Raw genomic sequence first — 25,618 nt, 5'->3', positions numbered from 1 at the left:
ATAGTTTGTACTCCTATTTATACTCATTTGAGGTCAAACCAACATCGATTCTAAGGTTACAAATCATAAAAATAACAAAAGAATAAAAAAGTAAACAAACAAAACTGCAACTTCAAAAATCAAACTAATGGGCTATGCCAATCCTGTTGAACATAAAAAAAGTCCACTCCTTTGACATACTCAAAATCGACACTCCACAAACAAGGCCAAGTATTTTTATTTTTATTTTTTTTCCCCTAAACCATCAAGAAAATCAACTTCTTCTCTAAGAAGATACATGCATTACATTCCAAACATAACCCCACAAAATTGTGAAAGAACCATAGTTCCATAATGCAACTTTGTCCTTTCCAATGATTTAAAAGGTGAAGACGTAACATGAGACTTTTTAACCCTTAAGAGGCAGGGATAAGTCTTAAGGTATTGGTTGTAAGCCTTTTGAGAATTTTATTTTTGGATAAAAATGTGTAAATAAATTAGAAATATTTTATAAACGGAGAAAAATTAAGAAAATCACAAAATGTAATGTAAAAAACATCAAATATAATTTGCAAACTACTTGTTAGCCATTCAAAAATTGCTAACTTGAATTCATTACATAATTCATTACAAAGTTCAAAATTTCTTTTCAAGATATACAACTCTCAATCATTTTGGAAACGTTTAGGTTCAAGGATTTTAGAACTCAACTCATAGTATAACAACCATTTTACATATACATGTGTGCCTTCATAAAAATGCATAAGCCTTGGTGTATAATGTATTAGATTTTTTGGGATTTGAGCCTTAGGTGTTTTATACATGCCTTGCCTTGAGGTGAGTGCAATGGCGAGCCTCAATTGAGTCTTTTAAAACACTAATCCTTTCTTCTTCCAAAACGTATGAATAGAGTAGCCAAAAATTCCTACACAAATTTTGGACAAACCCAACTAAACTAACCCCCTAAAACCCAGACAATTTATTTGTTACTCTCTAAGAAAAATCACAATATCGAAATAGATTATCACAAATGATTTACAAGAAAATGACCCCAAATGATCAAATGACCAACAACGAACATCCATTTAAAAAAAAAAAATGACAATTATTCAACAAACTCAATAAAACTTAATCAAAAAAAGAAACTATTTTTGTAATTGTCAACAAAAATCTTACCCATTTGAATAAGCAACACAAAATTGTTGTATTCATTTCATATAGTTGAATACAACGTCAAACCTTTCTCAAATTGTTGTAGTAGGAATTGAAGAACCATAGGAGTATGCAAGAGAAGCTTCTTCATCATATGAAAATGCGACAGGCTGTTGTTCTTCCTATGGTTCAAGAGGTAAGATAAATCTTACAACTCTAAATGGGTACCCGATAGATGTAAGGTGGAACAATATTTAAAGAAAAATAACCTAATCCATTAAAGAATCAAAGACCATTCTTGATTAATGGTTGAATATCTTGAATTTATTATGGCACGATTCAAAGGTTTAGGTGTGTAGGAGGTACTAGTACGCTCCCCTCACATAACTAAACTTTCAAACATGACTATAAAATGAAGACCATATAAAATTGGTTTTGGACTTTAGCGTTAGCTAATGACCAGTTAATTAATAGTAATTAGGTGGGCTTAACCACACCTAGGCAAAAAAGTTAGTGGCAATTCCATTGACATATAAAGTGCAAGATAAGGAGATTTTAGATGGCAACTCCTATCGAGGCATTGGTTCTCAGTCCGCATGTGTTGACACGTGCTTTGAGGTTTTATAAACTAGATGGAATTTCCTTTAGCATTATGCATAGTTATTCACTTCTTGTTTTAACAAATTATAAGGGAAACCTCGGTCTTTCTATAACACCTCTAGGGTGGTCCATTGAATTTTATAAACCTTGAAAGGGGTTTGCGTGTTTTTTTTCAAACTTTAATCAAGGTTGGTCAAATCTTTTAAACCTCACAAGAATTCATGACATTCATGTTGTTAAAAGTCGTAACCCGGGAGTATATACATGTGCCTCACAGCGGATATACAATGTAGAGTCAGAGGGGGGTGAATGGTTATTTTCGCTTATTAAAAATTTCTCTCTACAAAAAAATAGTCTTGACAAGATGGCAAGCAATTATATCACAATGTACAAAATAAATCATGCACGGGTCAAATAATAAAGAGTGTAGGGAGAGAAAAGCTTAACACCGGGTTTTAACGTGGTTTGGCACCAAACTTACGTCCACGCCTTAGCACCAAGCCAAGGATTCCACAATCCACTATAAACGCTCCTTCCTCAGTAAAGCAAGCCTTACAACTTTGGGAACAAATCCCTACACTCGAGAACAAATCCCTGCACACTCACAAAATGCCTTCACCAAGTGGTTCACAAAGAACCTTCCAACAAACCTGTTCACAAAGAACCTCACAACCAAGAAGATGATATACAACAAAATTCTCCTCAAATGAGCTAATATGAAATACAATCAAATCCTCACTATTATCTCTCAAGGAATGACTCACACAAGATCAATGAGTAAAAGAGAATGAGCACTTTTGAATGATTGACTAAGATGCAAAGTGCAAAGTGTTAGGTTTTTGGATTCAAGGATATTTTTCACAAATAAGATCAACAACAATCAAAAACCATGCTAAACAAGTTTAGGAACTTGTATAAATAGCCCAAAAACCCAACTAGTCATTAACAAGCCGTTGGGATCAATCCCCAAACATAAATGGTCGTTTCTGCCCGTTGGGACGCTGGGCTCGAGGCCTCTGGTCGACCATTCACTTTCTATGGTCAACCATTGCCCTGCACTGGTCGACCATTCCCCCAGTGGTTGACCATTGCCCTGCACTAGTTAACCATTCACTTGGTCTGTGAGGAAAAATGGCTACTAGAATTACTAGTCGACCATTCCCCTATAGTGGTCGACCATTCCCCCAGTTTTGGTCGACTGTAACCCCAAATCATAAAAAGTCATCAACATACAAGTTGTGGAATTTTTCTTAACTTTCCATAGACATCAAGATTGTTCTATTTGGACTCTTCTAGCAAAAGTTATGCCCCAAATATCGAAAGGTGTTTAGGACTCGAGGTCGCACTACATTAAACAACAATTGCTAGGTTTTCCCTTGTCAAAAAGCCTTTTGATGACTTAAAACATTCTTAGACAAAAGTATGTGAAATATATTAAGTCTAATAAAGTTTAATACTTGTCCAAATGAGTTTTTTATTGAATATAAGATATCTTGATAATAAAAACACATTTGAAAACTTGTTTTGGTATCTTATATGCTTAATATGTCCTTTATAAAATATTCTTGACTTTCTTAACACTTTACTCATTTTGACACAAATGGGACCAAGTATGAAAATGTTTATAAAATCGAGATGTTTGAAAATTTTCTCCCTTTGAAAACGTATTTGAGTTTAGAATTCATTTGACAAACTCTTAAGTTTAACTTTGAAAACCATGAAAGTTGAGTCTGTGATTTTAGTGCAATCTTATAAACTCATGTATCTTACTATACATGCATTTGCTCAACTCTTGCTCATAAATCATACGAGAAACACACCCGCAAGAGTTACAACATTGACTACCTCAAACACTCCCCAAAAACATATAAGACTACATTAAGCTTCCTTTGGTCATGTTTGGGTCCTTCCGAGTACGTGTTCTTTTGATCTTTCCTATTTGATGTCCACTCGGTCCGATCTTTTCTTTTCATTTGGTACCTCTATGCTAGATAAGATCTGCAAAGATGATAAATACTAGGAATAACAAATAGGTTAATATCATCAAAACATATAAACCAAGATAGTGTAGCTATTAGGGCTAACACATGTATATAACCTTTTGTCAAATCTCTAGAAAGGCTAGTGCTTTTCAACTTTTTTTTAATTTAATATATTTATCTTATGAAAATATAATTTGAACACATGATGAGTTTAGCCATCATGACATCATCTCATATTTGTGTTGGGTTATTTTGCTCCCTTCAATCAAATTTTTAAAGAGATTAAAAAGTGAAAAGATAAAGGGACTAAGGTTTTAAGGAGCAAAAATAGTATAAAAAAAAAGCTGATACAAAGAAAATGTCCTATCATATTCATTGTTCCTTCAGGCTATTTTGAACTTAAAATAAAGGCCAAAATTACTTCAAAGCATTTGATTCGCAACATAAAGAAAATTTGCATGAAATGTTATTTTCAAAAATCTAATTCCTACAAATGGAGTATTTACCTTATAAGAATATTTTTGTCTCGTTGTGCTGTAAGATTCCCAAAAATGTACATAAGATATCCATGTCAATGTTTGGTTTAACATAGATTCCTCTTAGGCATTTCTAGAATATGACTATTTTACCTAGAAGGCAATGCTACTCACATCTCAACAGACAAGTCTTCTAAGAAAGGAAATGTCCATTAGGCATATTTTTTGTTCCCCTTAAAGCTTTTGTGCACATAAAGTAAAACAAAAAACAAAAAAACAAAAAACTTACTTTATTGCGTTTGATTTGTGATATAAAGAATATTTGCATAAAATATTATTTTTGAAAATCTAATTCCTAATAGTAGAATATTTCCCTCATAGGATTTTTTTATTTTCGCTCGTGCTATAAGATTCCAAAGAATGTGCTTAAGATATCCTTGTCAATGTTTGGTTAACCATGGTTTGCGGCGATTATAGTTCCCAAAATCTAAATGGTCCCATTCAAGTTGCTCTGGCTATCACAAAGGTTTGCGGCAATTAGAGTTCCCAAATCCAAGTAGTCACATTCAAGTTGCTATGACTACTTCAGATGTTTGCGATGTTTATAGTTCCCAAAATCTGAGTAGTTTCATTCAAGTTGTTTTGGTCATCTCAGATGTTTGCGGCGATTATAGTTCCCAAAGTCTGAATGGTCCCATTCAAGTTGTTCTAGCTATCTCGGAATTTTGTGGCGATTAGAGTTCCAAAAATTTGAGTAGTCACATTCAAGTTGTTCTGACTGTCTTAGATGTTTGCAGTATTTATAGTTCTCAAAATCTAAGTAGTCACATTCAAGTTGTTCTGGTCATCTCAGATGTTTGCAGCAATTATAGTTCTCAAAGTCTAAATGGTCTCATTCAAGTTACTTTAGCTATCTCAGAGGTTTGCGGCGATTAGAGTTTCCAAATCTGAGTAGTCACATTCAAGTCATAATAACTACTAACACTTCAAGTTGCCCTGACTATTTTTCCAAATAGTCACATTTAAGTTGTACTAACCACTAACATGTTCAAGTTGCTATGAATATCTCATATGTTTGCTCGTTTATAGTTCCCAAAGTCTGAGTAGTCACGCTCAAGTTGCTCTAACTATCTCAGAGGGTTTTGGTGTTTATAGTTCCCAAATCTAAGGGGACCCATCCAAGCTGTTTTGATTGTTTCAGAGGCATGTGACATTAGTTCCCAAATTTGAGCAGTCATTTTTGTCCAAATTTGTGACCTACTCTCGTGGTTCATGGCATGGTTTCCAAACCTATGGTAGTAATCTTTTCCATCGCCTAGGACATTTTACACCTTACTTCGTAAGTCCTACTCTCGTGGTTCATGGCATGGTTTCCAAACCTATGGTAGTAATCTTTTCCATCGCCTAGGACATTTTACACCTTACTTCGTAAGTCTGTGATTTGACCTGGAATTTCATACATCTTTGTAAATCCACATATTTTTCTTTTGTATGAGTTTTGTTATATAAGACCCGATCCAAATTTTGTGTCTTTTATTTTATAGATTTGTTACTAAAATGTGACAAGAGATTGATCTTTTGTCATCTTAAGTAGTCAAGCTACAAAGAGGGGCAATTGTAGACACCCAAAATGGTCTAGACCCTTATATAACAAAAATAAAAAATATATATATTTAATTTATTTCATGAAAAATAAAAATACAAAAAAAATATAGGAAAAATAGAAATACAATGAAATAAATTGTACATAAAATAAAATAAAATAAAACAGAGAAAAAGGAAAGTGGGCCAGCAATCTTGAGTCTTCAATTTGAACTTGAAATAAATAAATAAATAAGACATGTGCAAAATCAGAAATAAAATTGATTGGCATGACTGGTCAAATTATCAAATTGTATTAAGTTTGATTGATTAATTAGAAATTGATTGATCAAATCAAATTTAATCTAGATTGATTTTTCAAGCCTATAAATAGTGGGCTGGGATGAGGGACGAAAGACATAGAAGGCAATTGTGAGGAAAGTTAGAGAGTTCTGGTTTCGATAATTCTAAGTTTGGGTTGAGAGTTTTAATTTGTTGAAGAATTGAGGAATTGAGGATCTACGAGGGGAATTTAGGAAGACTTGAAAGAGTTTCAGGGTTGAGAATCACACGTTCAGAAGCCAACACAGAAAGGGAAACATTGTATCCTGCACTCAATGCGTTATGATTTGATATGGAATGTTTTTGGGTCATGAACATTGTTGCATGTCTTAATATATACTCTCTAATGCGTCTATGGTCTATAGGGACAACTATACTAATCAAGTGACAAATGTAATTGACAAATATTCAGTATAGTTGATTTTAAAGAATTGGATTGATGGCTTATACTACTAGGCATAATGAAATAATTCTCTATCTAGTATAAGCAGCTTATTGTATCTGAGAATGAATTCAAATCGATAGGGGGAGCATCCAAAATTAAATCCTATTCTGTTATGTTCTCCAATATGTTTAGCTTAAATCTTGAATGAATTCATTGTGGCATGTGCTAAAATGTATTGACTTCATTGAAAATCTCAAGATTGAAATCTGTTATTTTGTCACTTTCATTTGTCGTGTCATATGATCTTTCATGTGATTGATAAATTTTTAGGATCTATATAATTGTCATATTCTGGTTATCTTATGAAATTATGCCTAAATGCTAAACCAGAACATTAATGCTTGCTTGTGCCTTATTTTAAAAGATCTTTTTTCAGCAAGGAACCCCCAGTACCGTTTTGCAAATATCATAAAGGAGATATATATTTACTTATATATTTTCCTTTTTGGCAAGAAATTCCTTCAAATAAAAAACTCTTTATCTCTTGCCTTATTATTATTATACATATATATTTTTTTAAATTGCATAACTGGTTCGATAACTTTACATGTAAATGCATGCGAACTTGTTAGATTGTGTTTGTGTTCAAACCAACTATTTGTTATCATATGTCGTGTGCTTTTAACTCAAATTTTCCATGGGTCGTATGACATATTTCAATTACAATGATTTGTGTATATTTGTAGTCTAGCCTTATTTTCATGTCATTTATATCATTTAAATGACCAATTTTATTGTTTGAGTGCTTGATTACTGAGGTTATCTTTGTCATTCATTTTGCATTGTATGACTATATTATCTCTTGAATGATTGAAAGTTATACTTCCATTTTATGTCTTGATTATACAGGACTGTTTGAGTTAGTTATTTTGGATATTTGTAAATTTGAACTCAATCAAGTCATTTCTATACAAACATGTTTTTGGGAAATGCTCTAGTTTCAAACGGCATGCTGCCGAATTTTTTTTAAATTTTTCCAAACCATATCTTGTATATGAATGATATTTTCCTCTTATTTGCCTATATATATTTAAATGTTTATCTAGGCCCTTTTTGCTGTTGCCAAAAGGGGGAGAAGTAGGCAAATATTTGTCATCATAAAAAAGGAAGAGATTGTTGACCCTACGGGTTATACCCTGTTTTGATTATGACAAATGCTCAGGTATTTAATGTCTGCCAAGTTGATGTGTAAGTTTACATTGACTATATCATATGCTGATACTCGGAGACCTGAAGGAAAATGAAGACCATTTATGCTTTGAAGTGTTGTAATTTTTATTCATTTAGGTCTGTAATAAGCATTTATTCAAAGGTCTGTAACAATCATTGCATAGCATGCATGTAGGGATAAGTAAGCTCAAAAAGACCTTAGGTCCCTACACTTTAAATAGCACATGAAATCAAGACCTTTGCCTAAAAACCATGAGGTTTCGGGTGGCTGAACCTGGCAAAGCTTATTTGCCTCGGTTGACCGAACCATGGAAATTCAACATTTTGACTTGACTTCGAGCGACCGAACTGGAATGAGCATATCTTACTTGGTCGACTAAACTCGTTTCTGACTTTTCCCAACGGTTCGGGCACCCTAACCTTCACGTATAAAATACCCTCGGGTGACAGAAGGTTGTTGTTCGGGCTACCGAAAATATGTACAAGCGACCGAACCTCAAGCAATTAGAAAATCGCCTGGTTCAGCCAACTGAACCTTGACTCAAGCACCTGAATTTCGAAAAACAACTTTTCTCATTGAGTTTGTTCGGGTGACCGAACCTCAGGTCAACCACCCGAAACTCTCGGGTTGTTTTATTTTTAACTGAGGTAATTAGGGGTAAAAAGGGGGTTATTTCTTTAAACTCGTTTGAAACAAATTTAAAAATTCCCTTTGAGTCCCCAACAGTCATAATTTGCCCCTTCTTTATATATATGCTTTTATTTGTCAAAATTAGTGGGGATTAGCATTGTGATTAGGGCAAAAACTCTCTAAAATTTTCCAATCCTATTTTGCTCATTCTACTCCCAAATACTCTCCTACTTCATATTCCTTGATTATTCAAGCCTAGAGAGAGTGTTTAAATTATTTGTGCTCCATTTTAAATAGCCCTAAACTCTCATTGTATTATTTGTTAGTTGATTTTGATATTAAGAGTTAAGCATAAGTTTTCCCACTAATATAATCTAATAAATCTTGTGTGGGGAAAATTTAGTGGTTTGTGGGTCTTTGCATTGATATTGCAAGATACCTTAGCCCATATTTTTGTGTGTAAAAATATTCTTACAAGCTTGATTTCAAACAACTCTTGTGCTTACTACATTGAGAGAATATTGTTGAGTTTGTTTGAACATTATTGCTAGCATCTTTGAAACACTAATATGACATTGAGATCTAGTATACGTGGTTTTCAAAGAATAACTTGTTTGAACACTCTTGAGCATATGTGAGATTACATATTATACTGAGTGTTGCTTGCACATATACATCCTTGAGTTTATAGTTCTTACATGATTGGTGTGCACTAATTATTACTCGTGCATATTGTAGTACATATCTGCTTGTGTAGAAGCATATTTTCGTGTATGCAAAATTGTAATTATTTGTTGTATTCTAGTGGTGGCCTAAAGAGGGAGAGTAGCACTGTTGAATAGTCCCGGATTGACTTAGACCCGATTAGGAAAGCTAGGTGCACCATCCTGATAAGGTGCGGTTGTTGGTTAAGGTCAAACCCGTTAATTAACCTAACTGTAACCAGTGGCGCTTCACCCGTTAAGTGAGCATTAGTGAAATCCTAGGGCTTGCGAGCTAGAGGCGAGGACGTAGGCAGTATTGGCCGAACCCCGATAACATATCGTGTGTGCATTTTATTTTTACGTAATTTATTTACCGCACGTGTATGTTATATCATGAATGTTGCTCATGATTTAATTTCCGCACGTTCTATTTATCTGCGCATTTGGAACTGTATAGACAAACCCTAGGTTGTGGATATACTGCTGCTATTTAGGTTAACCTAGAAAGAAAGTTTAAAATTCCAATTCATCCCTTGTTGGGAATACACCAAAGTCAACATATAGAGTTAAAGGGGGGGTGAATGGACTCTTTTTGCATATATAAAATTTTCTCTACAAATTAAAACTCTTGACAAAATACAAGCAATTAAGTCACAATAAATGAAATGTAAATCATGCACATGACATAAATGCACGTGACATAAATAAAAAGAGTGAAGGGAGAGAAAGCTTAACACCAGAGATTTAACGTGGTTCGGCAGCAAGCCTACATCCACGCCTGAGCACTAAGCCAAGGAGTTCACAATCCACTATGAATACTCCTTCATTGGCGAAGCAAGCCTTACAACTCGGGTACCAAACCCTACACTCAGGAACAAATCCCTACCCGTTCACAAAAAGCCTTAAGTTCACTAAGAACCTTCACGAAACGGTTCACAAAGAACCTTTACAACCAAGAAGATAATTACAATGGAATGCTCCTTAAATAAGCTGAAATCAATTACAAACAAATCTTTACACTACTCTCTCAAGAAATGATTATGAGCATGAGAGGATTGAGCACTTGTGATGAATGACTAAAATGCAAAGTGCAAAGTGTTTAGGTTTTGGATAAAATGATATTTTTCACAAATAGGATCAACAATGCTCAAAAGCATTACTAAACAAGTCTAAGAACTTGTATTTATAGCCAAAATCCATTTCTAGTCGTTAACTAGTCGTTAGGAGCAATTCCCAAATGAAACTAGCCGTTTTCTACTCGTTATTACGCTGTTCATGATGTCGCTCGTCCACTAGTGCCCCCACTCGTCCACTAGTCACACTCTGCCGGCAATCGTTAACATTCTACCTGTGACTCGTCAACTAAAGCCTATGACTCGTTGAGTCGTGCCCTGCACTCGTTGACGAGCTCCTTGAATCAGAAAAATCTATCAACATGAAAGTTGTGGCATTTTTTTTTAGCTTTCTAAGTACACCAAGATCGTTCTTTTTGGATTTTTATAGCAAAAGTTATGCCTCAAGTACTGAAAGGTGTTTAGAACTTAAGGCTGCACTACATTAGTTGACAATTGCTTTATTTTTACTTGTCAAAAAGCATTTTAATCACTTAAAACATTATTGGATAGAATTATATGAAATATATTAAGTATAATAAAGATTAAAACTTGTCCAAGTGAGTTTTCCTTTGAATATAAGATATATTGATTAATGAAAACATACTTGAAAGCTCATTTTGTTATTTTACAAGCTAGTATGTTTTTTAATAAAAATATACTTGATTTTCTTGAGATTTTAGGACATAAAACATGTTTTGACATAATTGGGACTAAGTATGAAAATGTTTATAAAACCAAGATGTTTGAAAACTTGTCTCTTTGAAAGCGTATTTTGAGTTTAGGATTCTTTGAGAAACTCTTAAATTTATCTTTGAAATCATGTGAAAGTTGAGTTTGTGAGTTTGGTGAAATCCTATGAACTCATGTGTCATAGTATGCATGTAACGACCCAAAGGATAATGGTATTTAAATAATAAAAGAAAGGGAAATGGAAACCGAAAACAGAAGGAGGTAGTCGACTTCGTCGACGAACGTGCATTTTGGAAAGGATAAATCCCGAGAATTTTTCAACTCCTCGTCGACGAATACAGGAGACTCATCGACGAGGGTACAACAAGAGCTTGTCGACAAGGCTAGGATTCGTCGACCAGAATATACCGAGAGAGGTTTTGAGATGTTTGAATTTCATCGACGAGGAGTGGATTTCGTCGACGAAATTATTAAAGGACTCGTTGACGAGGTGACGTGGCTCGTCAACGAATCTCGCAGTATAAATAGGGTTAAATGTGATTTTTAGTCATTTTTCCTACGCCGAATCCCTCTCTCTCTCACCATACGGTCCCTCCTCCTTCTCTCTTCGATTTCGGGCCGAATTTCCGCTGGTTTGACGATCTAAAACCACCACGACGCTCTTGGGAAAGTTCTCTAAAAGTCTGCCGAAGCGGATTGTCGGTGGGGCTGAAGTGGAAACCATCACAAATCCAAGGTAAAACTTTATACTCAATATTTGGATTTTTGGCAGTTGTAGAAAGTGTTATACGCTTAGAAATACTAAACTTTAGTTCTGAAGAATGTTATTTTCAGGGTGTTGAGTAGGGAATCCTGTGGGTGCGAGACAGATTTTCTTAGGGCCTTTTCAGGAATTAGGTAAAGGGATAAACTAAACCAGTATTTTATGAGAAAATGTATGTATATATAGCATTTGGTTTCAGGAAAGTAAATATGTTCATATATATAATTTATATTTGAGAAAATATTGTTGAAAATGATAGTATGTTGAATATATGAAAAACCTGTTCAATGTGGCATGAGTAGGAATTGTTTTGAAATACTGTTTTCTAGAAATGTGATTATGATACGGATTTTTATAATGGAAAACCGGCGTACGGGCTGAGATTTTTATATGTTTTGCTGGCGTATGGGTCGTGTTATATGTATGATTTGCCAGCGTATGGGCTGAGCTATGGATATATTTTACCGACGTACGGGCTGTGCTATGATATGATTTGTTGGCGTACGGGTCGAGCTATGGATGTGATTTGCTAGTGTACGGGCTGTGCTATGATTTGCCGGCGTACGAGTCGAGCTATGGTAAAATGTGAAATACCAGCCTACGGGCCAATGATTTTCATGATATACATATATATATGCAAAATGATATGATTGATTTGATAATTAATGATATGAAATATCCATGTATTACAGTTTCAGTATATTTTATAAGATATTAGAACCTGGTTGGCTTGGTCTAAGTTAGCACTTGCACGGTACCGTTGCTATGTGTCCATGGTCTTCATGATCATGATATTTGTGTTAATGCCGTTGTACGGAGTGGTGTGAGATTGGATGGTCGATGTGGTTTTTAAGAAGTATGTGAGTGCCCCTGGTGTACGGACCAGGTCTGGCAGACCCATCAGACTTACAGACTGTACTTATGACTTGGCAGTGGTTGGCCAACCATCGTCAGGTCCTGCCTTCGGGCCACACAACCCAATCATGTAGGGGTAATACATGACAACAGCCAACTAACCTACCAGGAATGTTTTTTTGTTATTATTATTATATGAGATGAAATATGTTTATAAAAATACAATATGTTCTGCCATGTTTTGATGATATATATGTTTTCTCAACTTGACAAAACAGTTACTGAATATGTTTTGTATGATATATGTATAATGCAGAATACTCATGTTGTCACATACTAATATTAGTTTATTTCCTTTACTAAGAGGTGTCTCACCCCAAAATTTTATAAATATTTTAGGAGCACCTGATAGGAGAGCGGGTAAAGCCCCACTGATCTAGTACGATAGATCTGCCCTTCTAGAAGGGTAAGTATTTTGATAGGGTCGGTTGTATTTTGTGGAAATGACCCTAAGATATCTTTTTGGGTTGAGTGTTGTGTATTTATATACAGTGATTGTAGTAACTCTGGTATTGTGATGTATGGTATAATGAGGTGTTTATGATTTATGTTTCCTGCTGCATAGGCTTCTGTGATGTGTTTCTAATGTATCCCTAACACCCACGGGTCCATGTGGATTATGAACTGTTGAGATTTGTGATATTGATTTTATTATATTTTGAAAAAAAAATGTGAAAATTAAGTAGGTTGTCACAGTGCATGTGCATTTGCTCAACTCTTGTTCATAAATCGTGCAAGAACCAAACTCGCAAGAGTTACAAAATAGACTACCTCAAATACTTCCTAAATACATATAAGACTATATTTAAACTTCCTTTGGTTGTGCTTGGGTTCTTTCGAGCACGTGTCCATTTGATCTTCCTATTCAAATGTCAACTCGGTCCGATCTTTGCCTAATGACCAATACTTCATGTATTCATCCCGTGAACCTGTACTAAACATAATCTGAAAAAATATGAAATACTAGGAACAATATATAGGTTAATATCATCAAAACATATAAACCATGATTATGTAACCCCCCAAGCTAACAGACCATGTTTAGACCGGCTGAATCGATATGTTTTCCTGAACCATTTTTTTTTTTTTTTTACATTTATATATTTTTATTTTATTTTATTTTTAATTGTTTTTTTTTAATTTTTAGAATTTGGAGAAAAAATCATTAAAAAATTAGAAAAAATAAGAAAAAATATTTTTGAAGTTAGAAATAATATTTGAGTTATTTTGGCTCAAATTTTAAAAAAATGGAAACATAAAAATACCAAAAAAATGAGAAAAAGTCTTTTAAAATCTCATAAAACTTTAAAAGAATGTTGAAAAAATTCAAAAATTTTTTACAAAAATTTTGAAAAATCTGGGGAGGTTTTTAAAGATATGCTTTTATTTAAAATTTGATGATTTTATTTGATTTTTGTGTGTGTGTGTCCCAATGGTTTTAAAAAGGGTAAGGAAGTATTTCAAACCTCACCCCGACGACCCCGTATTAGCTCGGAGTGGAGTTTATCTAACAAGATCTTCTCGTTTGGATGTCTTATTAGATATTCCTATTCGCACTTAGATTTTCATTTTTCTTTTAAAATTTATTTATTTATTTATTTTAAATGGGTTAATTAAAGACCATTAGATTCAATTTAGGGAGTGCTGATACTTTCTTTTCGCATAACTGAACTTCCGATCCCAATTATGGTAAAAGCAGAGTGAGATTAGTGGTTCATTGGCGTAGGATTAGTCTAAAAATCAATCAATAAATATTGATTATATGATCTAACTGCACCTAGGTAAATAATAGGTTAGTGTCGATTCCATCGAATTTCAATATTATTATTCCTTACCATTCCAAACCCTTCTTTGGACGTTGTGACATTTATCACACAATATTTATATGAGAATATGTAAAATCTTAAAATGTAGGACATGCCATAACAAACATATAATGATTAAAATAATAAAGTATTATTCTAAATTTTATATTACACACTATATGATGAGATGTAGATGGACACCTATATATTTGCATCTTCATCTTTTCTTTTTTATTTTGTGAAAAGTCTCAATACTTGACTTCTTTTGTTGTAAATATAAACAATTTGATTGTAGCTTATTTTCTAGAAAACTTAAAGTTGCAGCGTATATTATTTTAATATTTATGAATTAAGCAAAATAAATAAATACATATTACAATGAAGTTTTTTTATTCCTAAAGTATAATAAGAAAAGAGTTGAAATAGTCATATCTATGGTATTTTTTTTTTCACTCTCTCTCTCTTTTTAATTCATTTACTGAACATTTAACATATTTATTAATGTGTACTATACTATTCATGCAATGTAGATATAATTTAGTTTTCTTTTATAGTATTAATTATTAATTCCTCAAAACTTTATCTTTTTATTATTTCCCCACAATTTAATTATTTTTTCCTACGTTCTAACATGTTAATTCATCTATTTTTTTCATCATTTGAGCAAAAAATAATTCATTAGCTTTTTTACCCCTTCATAAACATTTTTGTCACACACTGAGTCAAGTTTATTAATGATAATATTTCTTAAACTTAGAAGGATAATTTTGTCAAAAAAAATTATAATTATTTATGAGACTGTTAAATTTAATATTGTTTATTAATAGAAGGAAATCTTTACTATTTATCTTTAAAAATTTGAGAAGATATTAATAATAAAAAAATATATTATAGAATATATCTTTTTTAAAAAATTTATCCTTTTAACAAATTGAGTTTGGATGGTAGATAGTTAGCGCTCCGTTAAACAAAAAGTCCAAATTCATGCCCTGGGCATATGACCGGGTGGCAAGGACGCATCTGGGGGCCGTTTGTCGGTACCCCGGTTCAATTCCAGTTGATGCCTCATGGAGCCGGCTGTGGATGGTAATACAATTAGTGTGGAGTTAGCTGTGCATGGTAATATGACACGTGTCCTGAGGTTGGGTCGGGAAGGGCCACCTGCGGGTATAATCCTGAATTCGATTTCTGCCACTTAAGTTGCACATCCGTGATTTACATCCTATGTAAGTGGAAGGCATCGTTGGCGTAAGCAGAGTTTGGTGTCACACCGGGGGTCCAAAGGGCTCATTGGTGGCCGAGTGTTTCCTTATATAAAAAATACAAAGTCCAAATTCATAACCCATGACCATTATCCCAGGCGGCAGCTGCCCAGTCAGCACAGTGCCGAGGCTCATTCCTAGTCGTCGCCAAATCAAGTTCAAATTAAAATTATGACTATTCTTTGAGAGAAAAAGCCCACTCTAACCCAGATTTGGAAGAAGAAACCCTAGGGAGAGCTTCACATTTCCGTACGCCGCACGGTTGAGAGGAGGGGTGAGGAGAGCTTCGCTTTGACTATTCGCTGATTGCTGGTAGCTGAGTGCAACCTCGTATCTTCGTCGATCTTCGTCTACGGCACGGCAGGCCCCCATCTACCACCACACGACAGAGCCGGCAGACCGCCAGTCGCCAGTTCGCACGTCCGCAACGGCAGCGGTTATTCCGGTGAAGAGGTGTGTCCTCTCGGCCTATAACATTTGATCTCAACTCATATATTTCGAATTTTTGAATTTCTTTTGAAAATTAATTATTGTTTGTGTCTTTCTGATTTGATTTCTGACAGCAATAATAATACTAATTACAACACTGATCTTTGAAGAATTGAAATGGTGATTTTTACCAATCAAAATACTGATTATGAAACATTAATCAATGAGTTTTGATTTGTAAAAAAATAAACTTGGAATTTTACATGCTAAAAACACTAATTAACGTGCTGATTTTTGAAAATAGTTAAAACACACTAAAAACACTAATTGAAACACTAATTTTTAAAACATTAAAGACTCTACCTGACTAATTTTTAAGCATTAAAATTCTGATTTTCAAACACCTAGGCACCTTAAAACACTGTTGTTGTTACTAATTAAGAAATAAAAAAACTGGTTTCTAAGCACTAAAGTATTAATTTAAACACTATTGTTATATAAAGGCTCTCTCTCCACATATATGCATGCTTTGTTTTAACTGTTCAGATTCTTCAGAATTTGTTTCACATATTTTCTTGCACTGCTTTTTTGCATGGAAGGTTAGGAACAATCTACTCAATTATATTGGAGAAAGCGGCATTTGTCCATGGACAGTGGAGGAATTTTTGGCAATATATTTTTGTTAGGTTTGGTAGGAAGAAGGAAGGAATTGCATTATGGAATTGTGCTTTATTTGTAGTGCCTTTGGATTTGTGGAAGGAATGTAACTTGCATATATTTTCAAGGAAGAAGTTATCATATTTGCTGGTATGGGAAAAGGTTCATTTTATGGCTTGTTTATGGTGTGTGTCAATGGAAACTTCAAGGGGATGTGTTTTTCAGATGTTCAATGTGATTGGCATTCCCTTCTTAGGGCGAGCTGATTTTCTTTTGCCGCCTTTTACATTTTGTGTGTGTGCGAGTGTTTTTTTTTTTTTTTTCCCCGGGGATTCTCAGATTTCGTCAAGGAGATGTCTTCTGTCCTATTGTGCATTCTTTCTCTATCTAATGAATTTCTTTTTCTATGAAAAAACACTGTTTTTTTTTAGAGTTAAAACATTGGCCGTCTTTTAGCACTACAAAACATAGGTTTTAGCACATGATTACAATAACGCTAGAAGCATTCATTATTGACGTTCCAAAATTACCATTCACTAAGAAGTGAGTATTATTTTAAAAATTAGTTCAGGCAATGAAGCTGTCAACCAAATGAATGTAGAACAGTTGGTGAATCTTTGTGTGTGTATATTCATGATGTTCTGTTAAATTTAAGTGTTGTGTTCAGTCTATGACTTCTGTTGAAAATTCTGAACTTCCCTTGGTCTTCTAATTTCTATGATGTTTGCCGTTGGCTAATTTTGGTGATTGTACAATTATACTATTATACACTTGGTTTTTGCTTGATTTCTTTGAGAGTGACATTAAGAACAAGGCTTGTTGTAGTCTTATACAGTTCTTGAGCCCAGATGTATGCATGTTGTGCTGCAAGTCCACTCAGACTAATGCACACTTTTTTTCTCATCGCCGAGTAGCAATGGATCTTTGTTTTTGTTTTTGTTTTTGGGGGTTTTGGAGAAATGTGGGTGGCTCAACAATATTTGTACGATTTCTTATGTGGCTCAACAATATTTGTACGATTTCTTAGTTCTGAAGTATTGGGGTTTTGGGAAGAGTAGAAATGGGAGGATTCAATGCTTTTGTGCAGTGCATGCAATCTAATGGATGCTGTGGCTTGAGAGCAAAGCTAGGATATTAAAAGCTAGTTGATTTCTCCTTCACAACTGTGTCATAGGGTTAATTTTGGAAGATGCTTTGAACCAAATGCCCTTGAAGGTACTCCCTTCTATTTTATTTTCTTGCATAGTTCAATTTGTTGACTTTCTACACACGAGATTAAATTAGGGCAAATATTATTATCTAACCTTTTTTTTATGATAGCAAAAGAAAATCTATTAAGAAAGAATGTACAATCATATTGAGGATACTAAATCCTCAAAAAAGGAGAAAAAGCAAAATAAAACTCGGAAAAAGAAAAAATAAAAGCAAAATAAAAAAAAAGCTAATATCAGCCCATAAATTCCCACTTCAATCCCTTCCCATCATAGTTCATTGAACACGTCAAATTAGCTAGTTCCCTTTGACCTGACCCCTCTTCACCTTTGATTTTCCCTTGTCAAGCCTGACTTCATTACCCCCTTGATCAGACAACTTATGGCCCAATTCATCCATTAAACACTGAGTTTCATTGTCTTTCCTAGAGATTTCTTGGACTAGAGTAGGTAGAATTCTATCATTAACCTTTTGAAATGTGGTTTAAGCTATTTTTCATGATTCTAGGGTCTCGTTGTGAGATTATATTACAATTGATGTGACATATTTTGTTGGTAGTCTTAACATTTAAATGTACTTCGGAAAGTCCATGAATGCTATCTCTTAGATTTATCCTCTTTTCATTCCCCATATTAAATTCCTGGTGGGAAGGAGTAGTAATATTTGCTTTTGGAAAGATCCTTGGTTGGGAAATGTAGTTTTATCTACCACTTTTCTTTGCCTCTTTCGCTTGAGCTAAAGGCAATATGGTTGCGTTTCCTACTTTGTTGTTGATCCAAGTGGTCCTTTATATTCTTAGGATTTTCATTTTCGTAGACCATTGAATGATAGGGAGCTGGTATATCAATCCTCTTTGTTAGCTTTGGTGAATATATTTCATTTTTATTTGAAGGAGGATAGTCGGTCTTGGTCTTTGGATAATTTGGAGGTTTATCCTTGAAAATCTTTTTGTGATTTACTAGTTAGATCTAATTCCTCTTTTCCTCTTTGTAAATCCATTTGGAAGGCCAAAGTCTCCTCTAAAATTAAGGCTTTTGTCAAGTTGGTTGCGTTTTATTGAATTGATACCAATAACTTGCTACAAGTTAGGAGACCTTCGAAGGCTTTCTCTAGATGCCTATGTTCTTTGTTTTAATTGTTTGGAATGTGCATCACATCTGTTTATGCATTGTAATTATGCTTGGAGGGCATGAAATAAGTTATTTGGTTATCTAGGCAAATGTTGGATGAGTTTAGAAGCAATGGAGACTTTTTGGGAAGTTTCTTTTGTTGGTTTTGGCAGTAAAAAAGAAAGTGCCACGCTTTGGAAATGTGCTTTCTTTGCTGTATTTTTGGGGTTGTGGATGGAGCATAATGCGCGTATCTTTCAGGGAATTAGTTGTCACATTTGCTGGTTTGGGAAAAGATCCATTATTTGATTTCTTTTTGGTGTGTGGGGCAGGGGAATTTTAAGGGAGTGAGCTTTTTTGATATTCAGGGTGATTGACATTATGTATCGGATTGTTAGTTTGTGCTGGATGTTTTGGTCTATTTAATTTTTTGGTTTTTTCTTTGTTGTTTCTTTGTTTTTTGTCTGGTTTTTGCAGACTTTGTTAAGGAGATGTCTTATTCTCCTGGTTATCTATTGATGATATTCTTCTTTTGCTGCAGAAAAAGAGATCCAACCAATCACTTGAAGTCATGTTTTAACATTATCTCATAGATTGAGTTTTGGTTTGGGAAAACAATCACTAAAAAGTTAAACACACACGCACAACCCGCCTACATACTAAACATGGGGCATGGGTGCAACATGCATGGTCCTAAGGCTTCAAATTCTTATTTTAGAAGCAGTTATAGAGATAATTTAGAAGGGGATAGAAAAACGATGTAAGTATTGCAAAATGTCTACCTATATGTTCATATTTTGAATGTTTTTTTTATTAAATAATACGTGTGAATTTAGAGAGATTTTTTTTTGAATATGATGAAGGAAAAATGTCAATTGAAAACTGTTTCTTGCGCGCGCGCGTGTGTGTGCATAAACATATAATTTGTCCAACTCATGAAGGGATTAGGGGCGGAGCTATTGTAATTAGCTATTTCATGGAGGATGAATTATCCTCCATCTTCTATTTGTTTGTTTATTTATTAATGGACTTTTGTTGTCTTAAAACGATGATAATCAGTGATGTGGTAATTTGATTGTCGTAAGCAAATTTTGACAATGCAGCTGTGGTGAAGAATAAATAGGAAAAAGGAGAAGCAAAAGACGATGATAATGATGACAACTAGACTAGTAATGGTGACAAATGATGGGAGTCAGCTTTATGGAAGAGGATGAAGATGTTTATGCCGTTATATTTTGAAAATCACAAGGCTTTAGTTTCTGTTTTTGGATTACTGGTTTTGTTTCTTGTAATTACCTATCTCATGGAGATGAATTACCCTCCAACTTCTGTTCTTTTGTTTAGTTATTAATGGATTTTTGTTGTCTTATAAAAAAGATGTTAATCAGCAATGTAGTAATGTGATTGTTGTAAGCAAATTTGACAATGCAACAGTGGAGAGGAATAGAATGAAAAAGGAGGAGAAGAAGAAGGTGATGATGATGACAGTTAGAGTAGGGATATTGACAAATAAGAAACAACTTTGGGGGGGGGGGGGGGGAGGGCGATAGTTAAGGCATTAGATGTTGACAATCTCAAAGATTTAGTTTCTATTTCTGGTTTTGGATTTAAGAATTTTTGACAATGATACAAAACAGCTCCTTAACTTTATATTTATTTATTTTTGAAGCTAGAAGTTTAATTTAAATTACTAAGATGAAATGGTGCAGGGAATAATTGTGATCGATGGTGTTCTTCCGAAGTGTTTCTGTGCTTTCAAAGCTCCGCTCTCATCTTGTAAGTTTAGAATTTGTTGGAAAAAAACCTGCCCTATATTATTGATTGAATAGAGGTTTTTACTTTTTAACACTTTTGTTAAATTGTGTAACTTGTTCATTTGGAATTGGCTGTATGGTATTATTATTATTATTATTATTGGTTTCTAACTCAAAAGGAATATTGCAGGGCCAGAAGCCTAGTCTTTGCACATCTGTTCGATGGCTTCAAATGCAAAGTTCTTCTGATCTTGTAAGTTCTGAATTTGAAAATTGGCCATGTAAGGCTCAAAGAATGGATAACTGCAATTGTCAAATTATTAATTAGAGGAGGCTCTCTCCATGAAGTTCTATAATTTGCCAAAAACAGTTGGTGTTGGGCCAAGTTTATTGGACCTACGGTTTGATGGTTCTTTTTTAGGAGGTATATTTACCCAATTTATTGCCAGTGCTGTCATATTCTATGAAGCATAAATAAAGACATAATTTATTACAAGAGCTGTCAAACCAAAATGGAATGAGTTACTTGTTGCAGACAATAACTTTGTTAGCATACGGTAATCTAAGCACAATTGCATGTTGATATCATGTTTCTTTTGAAACAACACTGGTTCTTTGGTGCTTTTGAGGGTTGTAAATAGCCTGCTTCCAATTAATCATGAAGCTGCTTCTGTAATTTTGCTAACTTTTGAGGGGCCATTCAATATATTGCCCTTTAACAAGGGTTTCAGCTCATGCTCTGCACCTCATCGTGGAGACAAGCTGTACTGGCGAGCAGCATTTGCTACTTTTCACTACTTTTTTGATTATAAGTGAAGCTTAACCTAAGAAACTATAAAGATAAAGAAATATGAAATATGGAATGCTCATATATTAAACAAGAGCAAAAATGCATAGCGATAGAATGCATTTTTGTATCCAAATTAGGTGTAAGAGAAACTTAAAAATCAAGCGAAAAGAATGTACAATATGAAAATATGTAATTTTGTTGATAGAAAAACTAAGTTTTATTTGACTGCTAATTATTAAAGAAATACATACTAAATGTCAAAGAAAATAAATCCAAAAAAGATTTTTTATTTAGAAAATTATTAACTTAAATCAACATAAAAAAATTGAGTTATAAGCTTCAATTAAGGGAAAAAAACTAGTTTGATAATGTAGTGGCGTATAGTGGTCTGTTATGGTTTGTAAAATGATCCATAATGGACTGTATGGCCAATACGGTAATGAATTGGAGGACCTCTAAGGTATTGCCCTTTAACAATCTTGGAACCATTGACACTGTTTAGCAGTGGCTGTAACGGCCATTATGCACAAGACTTTCCATTGTTTCCATTCGGCGAGCCATTCTGCTTAGCTGTGGGAAAGTTTTATCAGGCATAGTTTGTCTAGCGTTGGTGGTTGCCAATGTGATAGGCAAGTTTTGAACTCCTTGTCTAAGAAGTTCAACCCTTGCTCATGGTTTCATACCTTCTAGGGCTCAACCAATTTGCACAGGCTGAATACTCCACATCCTATAATGGGCCATGCGACACTAGTTGTACCACACAAGCTTAACTAGTGACCCAAAAGTAAATTGTAAAACTCACCATATAAACACGTTCTCAATCATCGGATACAAAATAAGCGGTAAGCGGTAAACAAGCATGAAGTAAACATGAGAGTTTAGTGGTAAACAGTAAAGCAACACAATTCATTTTGTTACCCTTCTATAAATGATGTGCATTTAGCAAAGGAGGCAAGTAGACTAAACGCATTTATAATATCAAGTTATACAAAGATTAATGAACACAAACATTCCTCTAAAGAGCTTTCCATGCCATTTCTAGTCTAGTACAAGGAAACATCACGATGACAGAGGAGTCATACTCGCCCATTTTCTCTTAGACATTACTTAAAAAAGAATAAACTTTACACAAGTATTTACATGATGATTACCCACCCAATATGCTCAAGAAAATGGGTCATAGGCAAGCATGATGCCCTGAACAAGCTTAGCTTGTGACACTTGGGACTAAATTGCATAGGTATTGCTTCTTTGCATTAATTTTTTGCTTGAAGGTGTTTCCCAATAGCTAGTTTTATGAGTGTGCAATAGCATGAGGAATTAGTTGTGGTGAATAATATTCTCAACCTGCTACATAGAAATGAAAGACAAACATCATCTATGTGGTTGAATTGAAAATTGTTTGTATAAGGCTTGGGGATGATGATTATTAGCTAGATAAAATTGATCTTCGTTGTCCAACTCGCAGGAATATTATGGCTGATTTGTAATTTTTGGAATGGAAAAAAATTGTACGTATTGGTGCCATGTCAAAATAGGCCACTTTGGAAGTTGATGTTTTTGTGTCTAGAAAAGTAAATGATGGAATGTCATTAGCTTGGTAATTTAGAATGCTGATAGAACACTTTTTTTTTTTCTTTTGTTTGTAAAACTGTTCTATTGATTTTGTATATTTGCTACTTCATGAGCCACATTACATCTGCTGCTGTGCATCTCTGTTCTTTTTATGGTGTATTTAAAGGCTTCATTATAGTAGAGTATCAAATTGTTACATGTTTTGCATGTTTTATTTTTAAGCAGTTTTAGTGGGATTTATAACTTGATGTTAGAGTTGATTACAAATATTCCTTCTTATATGAATAATATATGATCTTTATTGTCTAGGACCTTCATTCACAGTTGAAGGAATTGATTCCAGAACAACAGGTTTGTTTTCCTAGATTTAATAGAGTTCCATTTGCATGAGATTAATTGTTTAGTGTGTTCATGTGCTTTATGCTGAATAGAGTGGATTTTATTATGAAAGCTACTGTTATGTTTGGTTCTTGTTTTTAATCTTATCTCAGTTAAGCATTGGGATGCAATATGCCTTGTGAATGTGTTTTCCTTCTTGTTGTACTCATGGATTGATGAGCTAACCTGGCATCTAGCTTTAATTGTTGGACTTAGGGCGTTCATTAACCTGTTGAGCATGCTAGTGAGTGGACATCTGACGTGGGCTGTGGTTTATTATGTTGTCTTTTGACTTTTTTGGGGTTTCCTTAGTGTGGGGTAATCCTAGAGCGGTGGATTTTTTGAATCCGTTAGTGGAAAGGGTGACGAAGTGATTTGATTGTTGGAAGGGGGCTCTTTTCTCTCTTGGGGGTAGAATCACTTTTATTCAGGTTTACCTGTCTAGTATTCTGTTGTATTTCATGTTTGTTTTTTAAAATTTGAGTGTGGATTGCTAACAAGCTTGAGAGAATTATAAGAGATTTCTTGTGGTCTGGTGCATGGGATTGTATGGGTCACGTAGTGAGTTGGAAAGAGGTTTGTAGGTCTGAAAAGGAGGAAAGGGGCTGGGTCTTGGTAAGTTGGTGTCTAAAATTACCGCTTTTTCAGCTAAATGGTTATGGCGCTTTCCCCTAGAAGATTCTTCCCTCTGGCATAGAGTAAAAGGTAGTGAGTTTGGGTTGAATGAGAATGGCTGTGACTCCTTCGTAGTTTAAGATGTTTTTTGGAGTCTGTGGAGGTCTATTGCTTAGATTTTTCGTTATTCACTCTTCACTAAATTCAAGGTTTGGAGGGGTTCTTGTATTTGTTTTGGAAACCCTTGGTTAGGTATGATGTACTTTTCACATCTTTCCCTCGCCTCTTTAGGTTGAGCTTAGGGTGGAATAGTGTCATCTCTCTTTGTTGGCTATTTGACTTGTCATTTTGTTTCTTGGAATCTCCATTTCAGGAGGCCTTTTAGTTATAGGGAATTGGCGGATTTGTTGTCGCTGTTGTTGATTAATTGTAATCTTTCTTCAGGGAGGGATGTTCCTTCTTGGGATTTGGATCATTTTTGGGTGTACTCTTGCAAATCATTCTTTGAATTCTTGACCCATTCAAATTCTTTATTTCCTTTCTATTCCATTATCTGGAAGGACAAAGCTCCTCCCAAAAATTAAAGCTTTTACTTGGTTGGTTGTGTTTAGTAAAATTAACGCCAATAATTTGTTGTAGATCAGGAGGTCTTTGAAGGCTCTCTCTGCTGATGTTTGTGTGCTCTGTTATAGGAACTCCGAGACAGATTCTCATCTTCTTTTGCTTGGAGGATTTGGGTAAGTTATTTGGTATTTTGGGTGAGAGTTGGGTTTGTCCTATTTAGGTGGGAGACTTGTTAGCTACTTCTTTCCCAGGTTTCGGAAGGAGGGAGGGTAAGGCAGCTTTGTGGAGATGTAGTATATTCTCAGTCTTGTGGGGACTTTGGTTGGAGCGTAACGTATGGATCTTTTCCAGGGAAAAGTTAAACTGGTTACTGGTGTGCGAAAAGATCGAGCATATGGCCTCTTTGTGGCGTGTGAGTTTGGGTTTTTAGGGGTGCTGGCTTTCTAGATTACAAAGAGATTGTTTGATCATGCTGGTTTGTCATTAAATTTTTCTTTGTTTTTAGTTTTTTTTTTTTTTTCCATTTAGTTTGTCCCAGAATTTTTGCAGGAGATGTCTTATTCTCACTCTTGTAAATTGTTGTCTTCTTTTGCTATAAAAAAAATCATTGGACTTAGGGTTGCAATTAAGCCGACCAAACTGAGCTGCAACATGTTTAGACTTGGCTCGTTTAGTGAACAAGCTTTGCAATTGAGCTCAACATGAGCCGAATTCTGTATTTTTCATGTTTGATTCGTTTATTAAATGATCTTAATATGAGCCTAATTGATCCTAAGCGTTCCTATTCTTAACTTGTTCATATCATCATTTATTAAACCTTAAATTGCTCACTAATGTAAATGAACAAACTATTTGGTTCTATTGCAACCTTCGGTCGATTATTTTGACTTATTGTCCAATATTATGAAAAAAAATTAAAAGAT

General features: G+C 34.4%; 1 protein-coding gene across 1 annotated transcript in view; it reads left to right on the top strand.

Annotated features, from left to right (window-relative positions):
• Window positions 1–15,579: 15,579 nt before the first annotated feature.
• LOC131159442 (citrate synthase, mitochondrial) overlaps window positions 15,580–25,618 on the top strand; it is a 67,841-nt gene continuing 57,802 nt past the window's right edge. The window contains exons 1-4 of the mRNA XM_058114354.1: window positions 15,580–16,065; window positions 20,729–20,795; window positions 20,964–21,026; window positions 23,448–23,489. Of these exons, the coding sequence (XP_057970337.1) occupies window positions 20,745–20,795; window positions 20,964–21,026; window positions 23,448–23,489 (156 nt within the window). The 5' untranslated portion in view covers window positions 15,580–16,065; window positions 20,729–20,744. The remainder of the gene's footprint in view (window positions 16,066–20,728; window positions 20,796–20,963; window positions 21,027–23,447; window positions 23,490–25,618) is intronic.

This window comes from Malania oleifera, chromosome 7 (assembly GCF_029873635.1).
Source record: "Malania oleifera isolate guangnan ecotype guangnan chromosome 7, ASM2987363v1, whole genome shotgun sequence".
In the NCBI taxonomy this organism is placed as follows: Eukaryota; Viridiplantae; Streptophyta; class Magnoliopsida; order Santalales; family Ximeniaceae; genus Malania; species Malania oleifera.
This window is presented reverse-complemented; position numbering and strand designations above follow the sequence as displayed.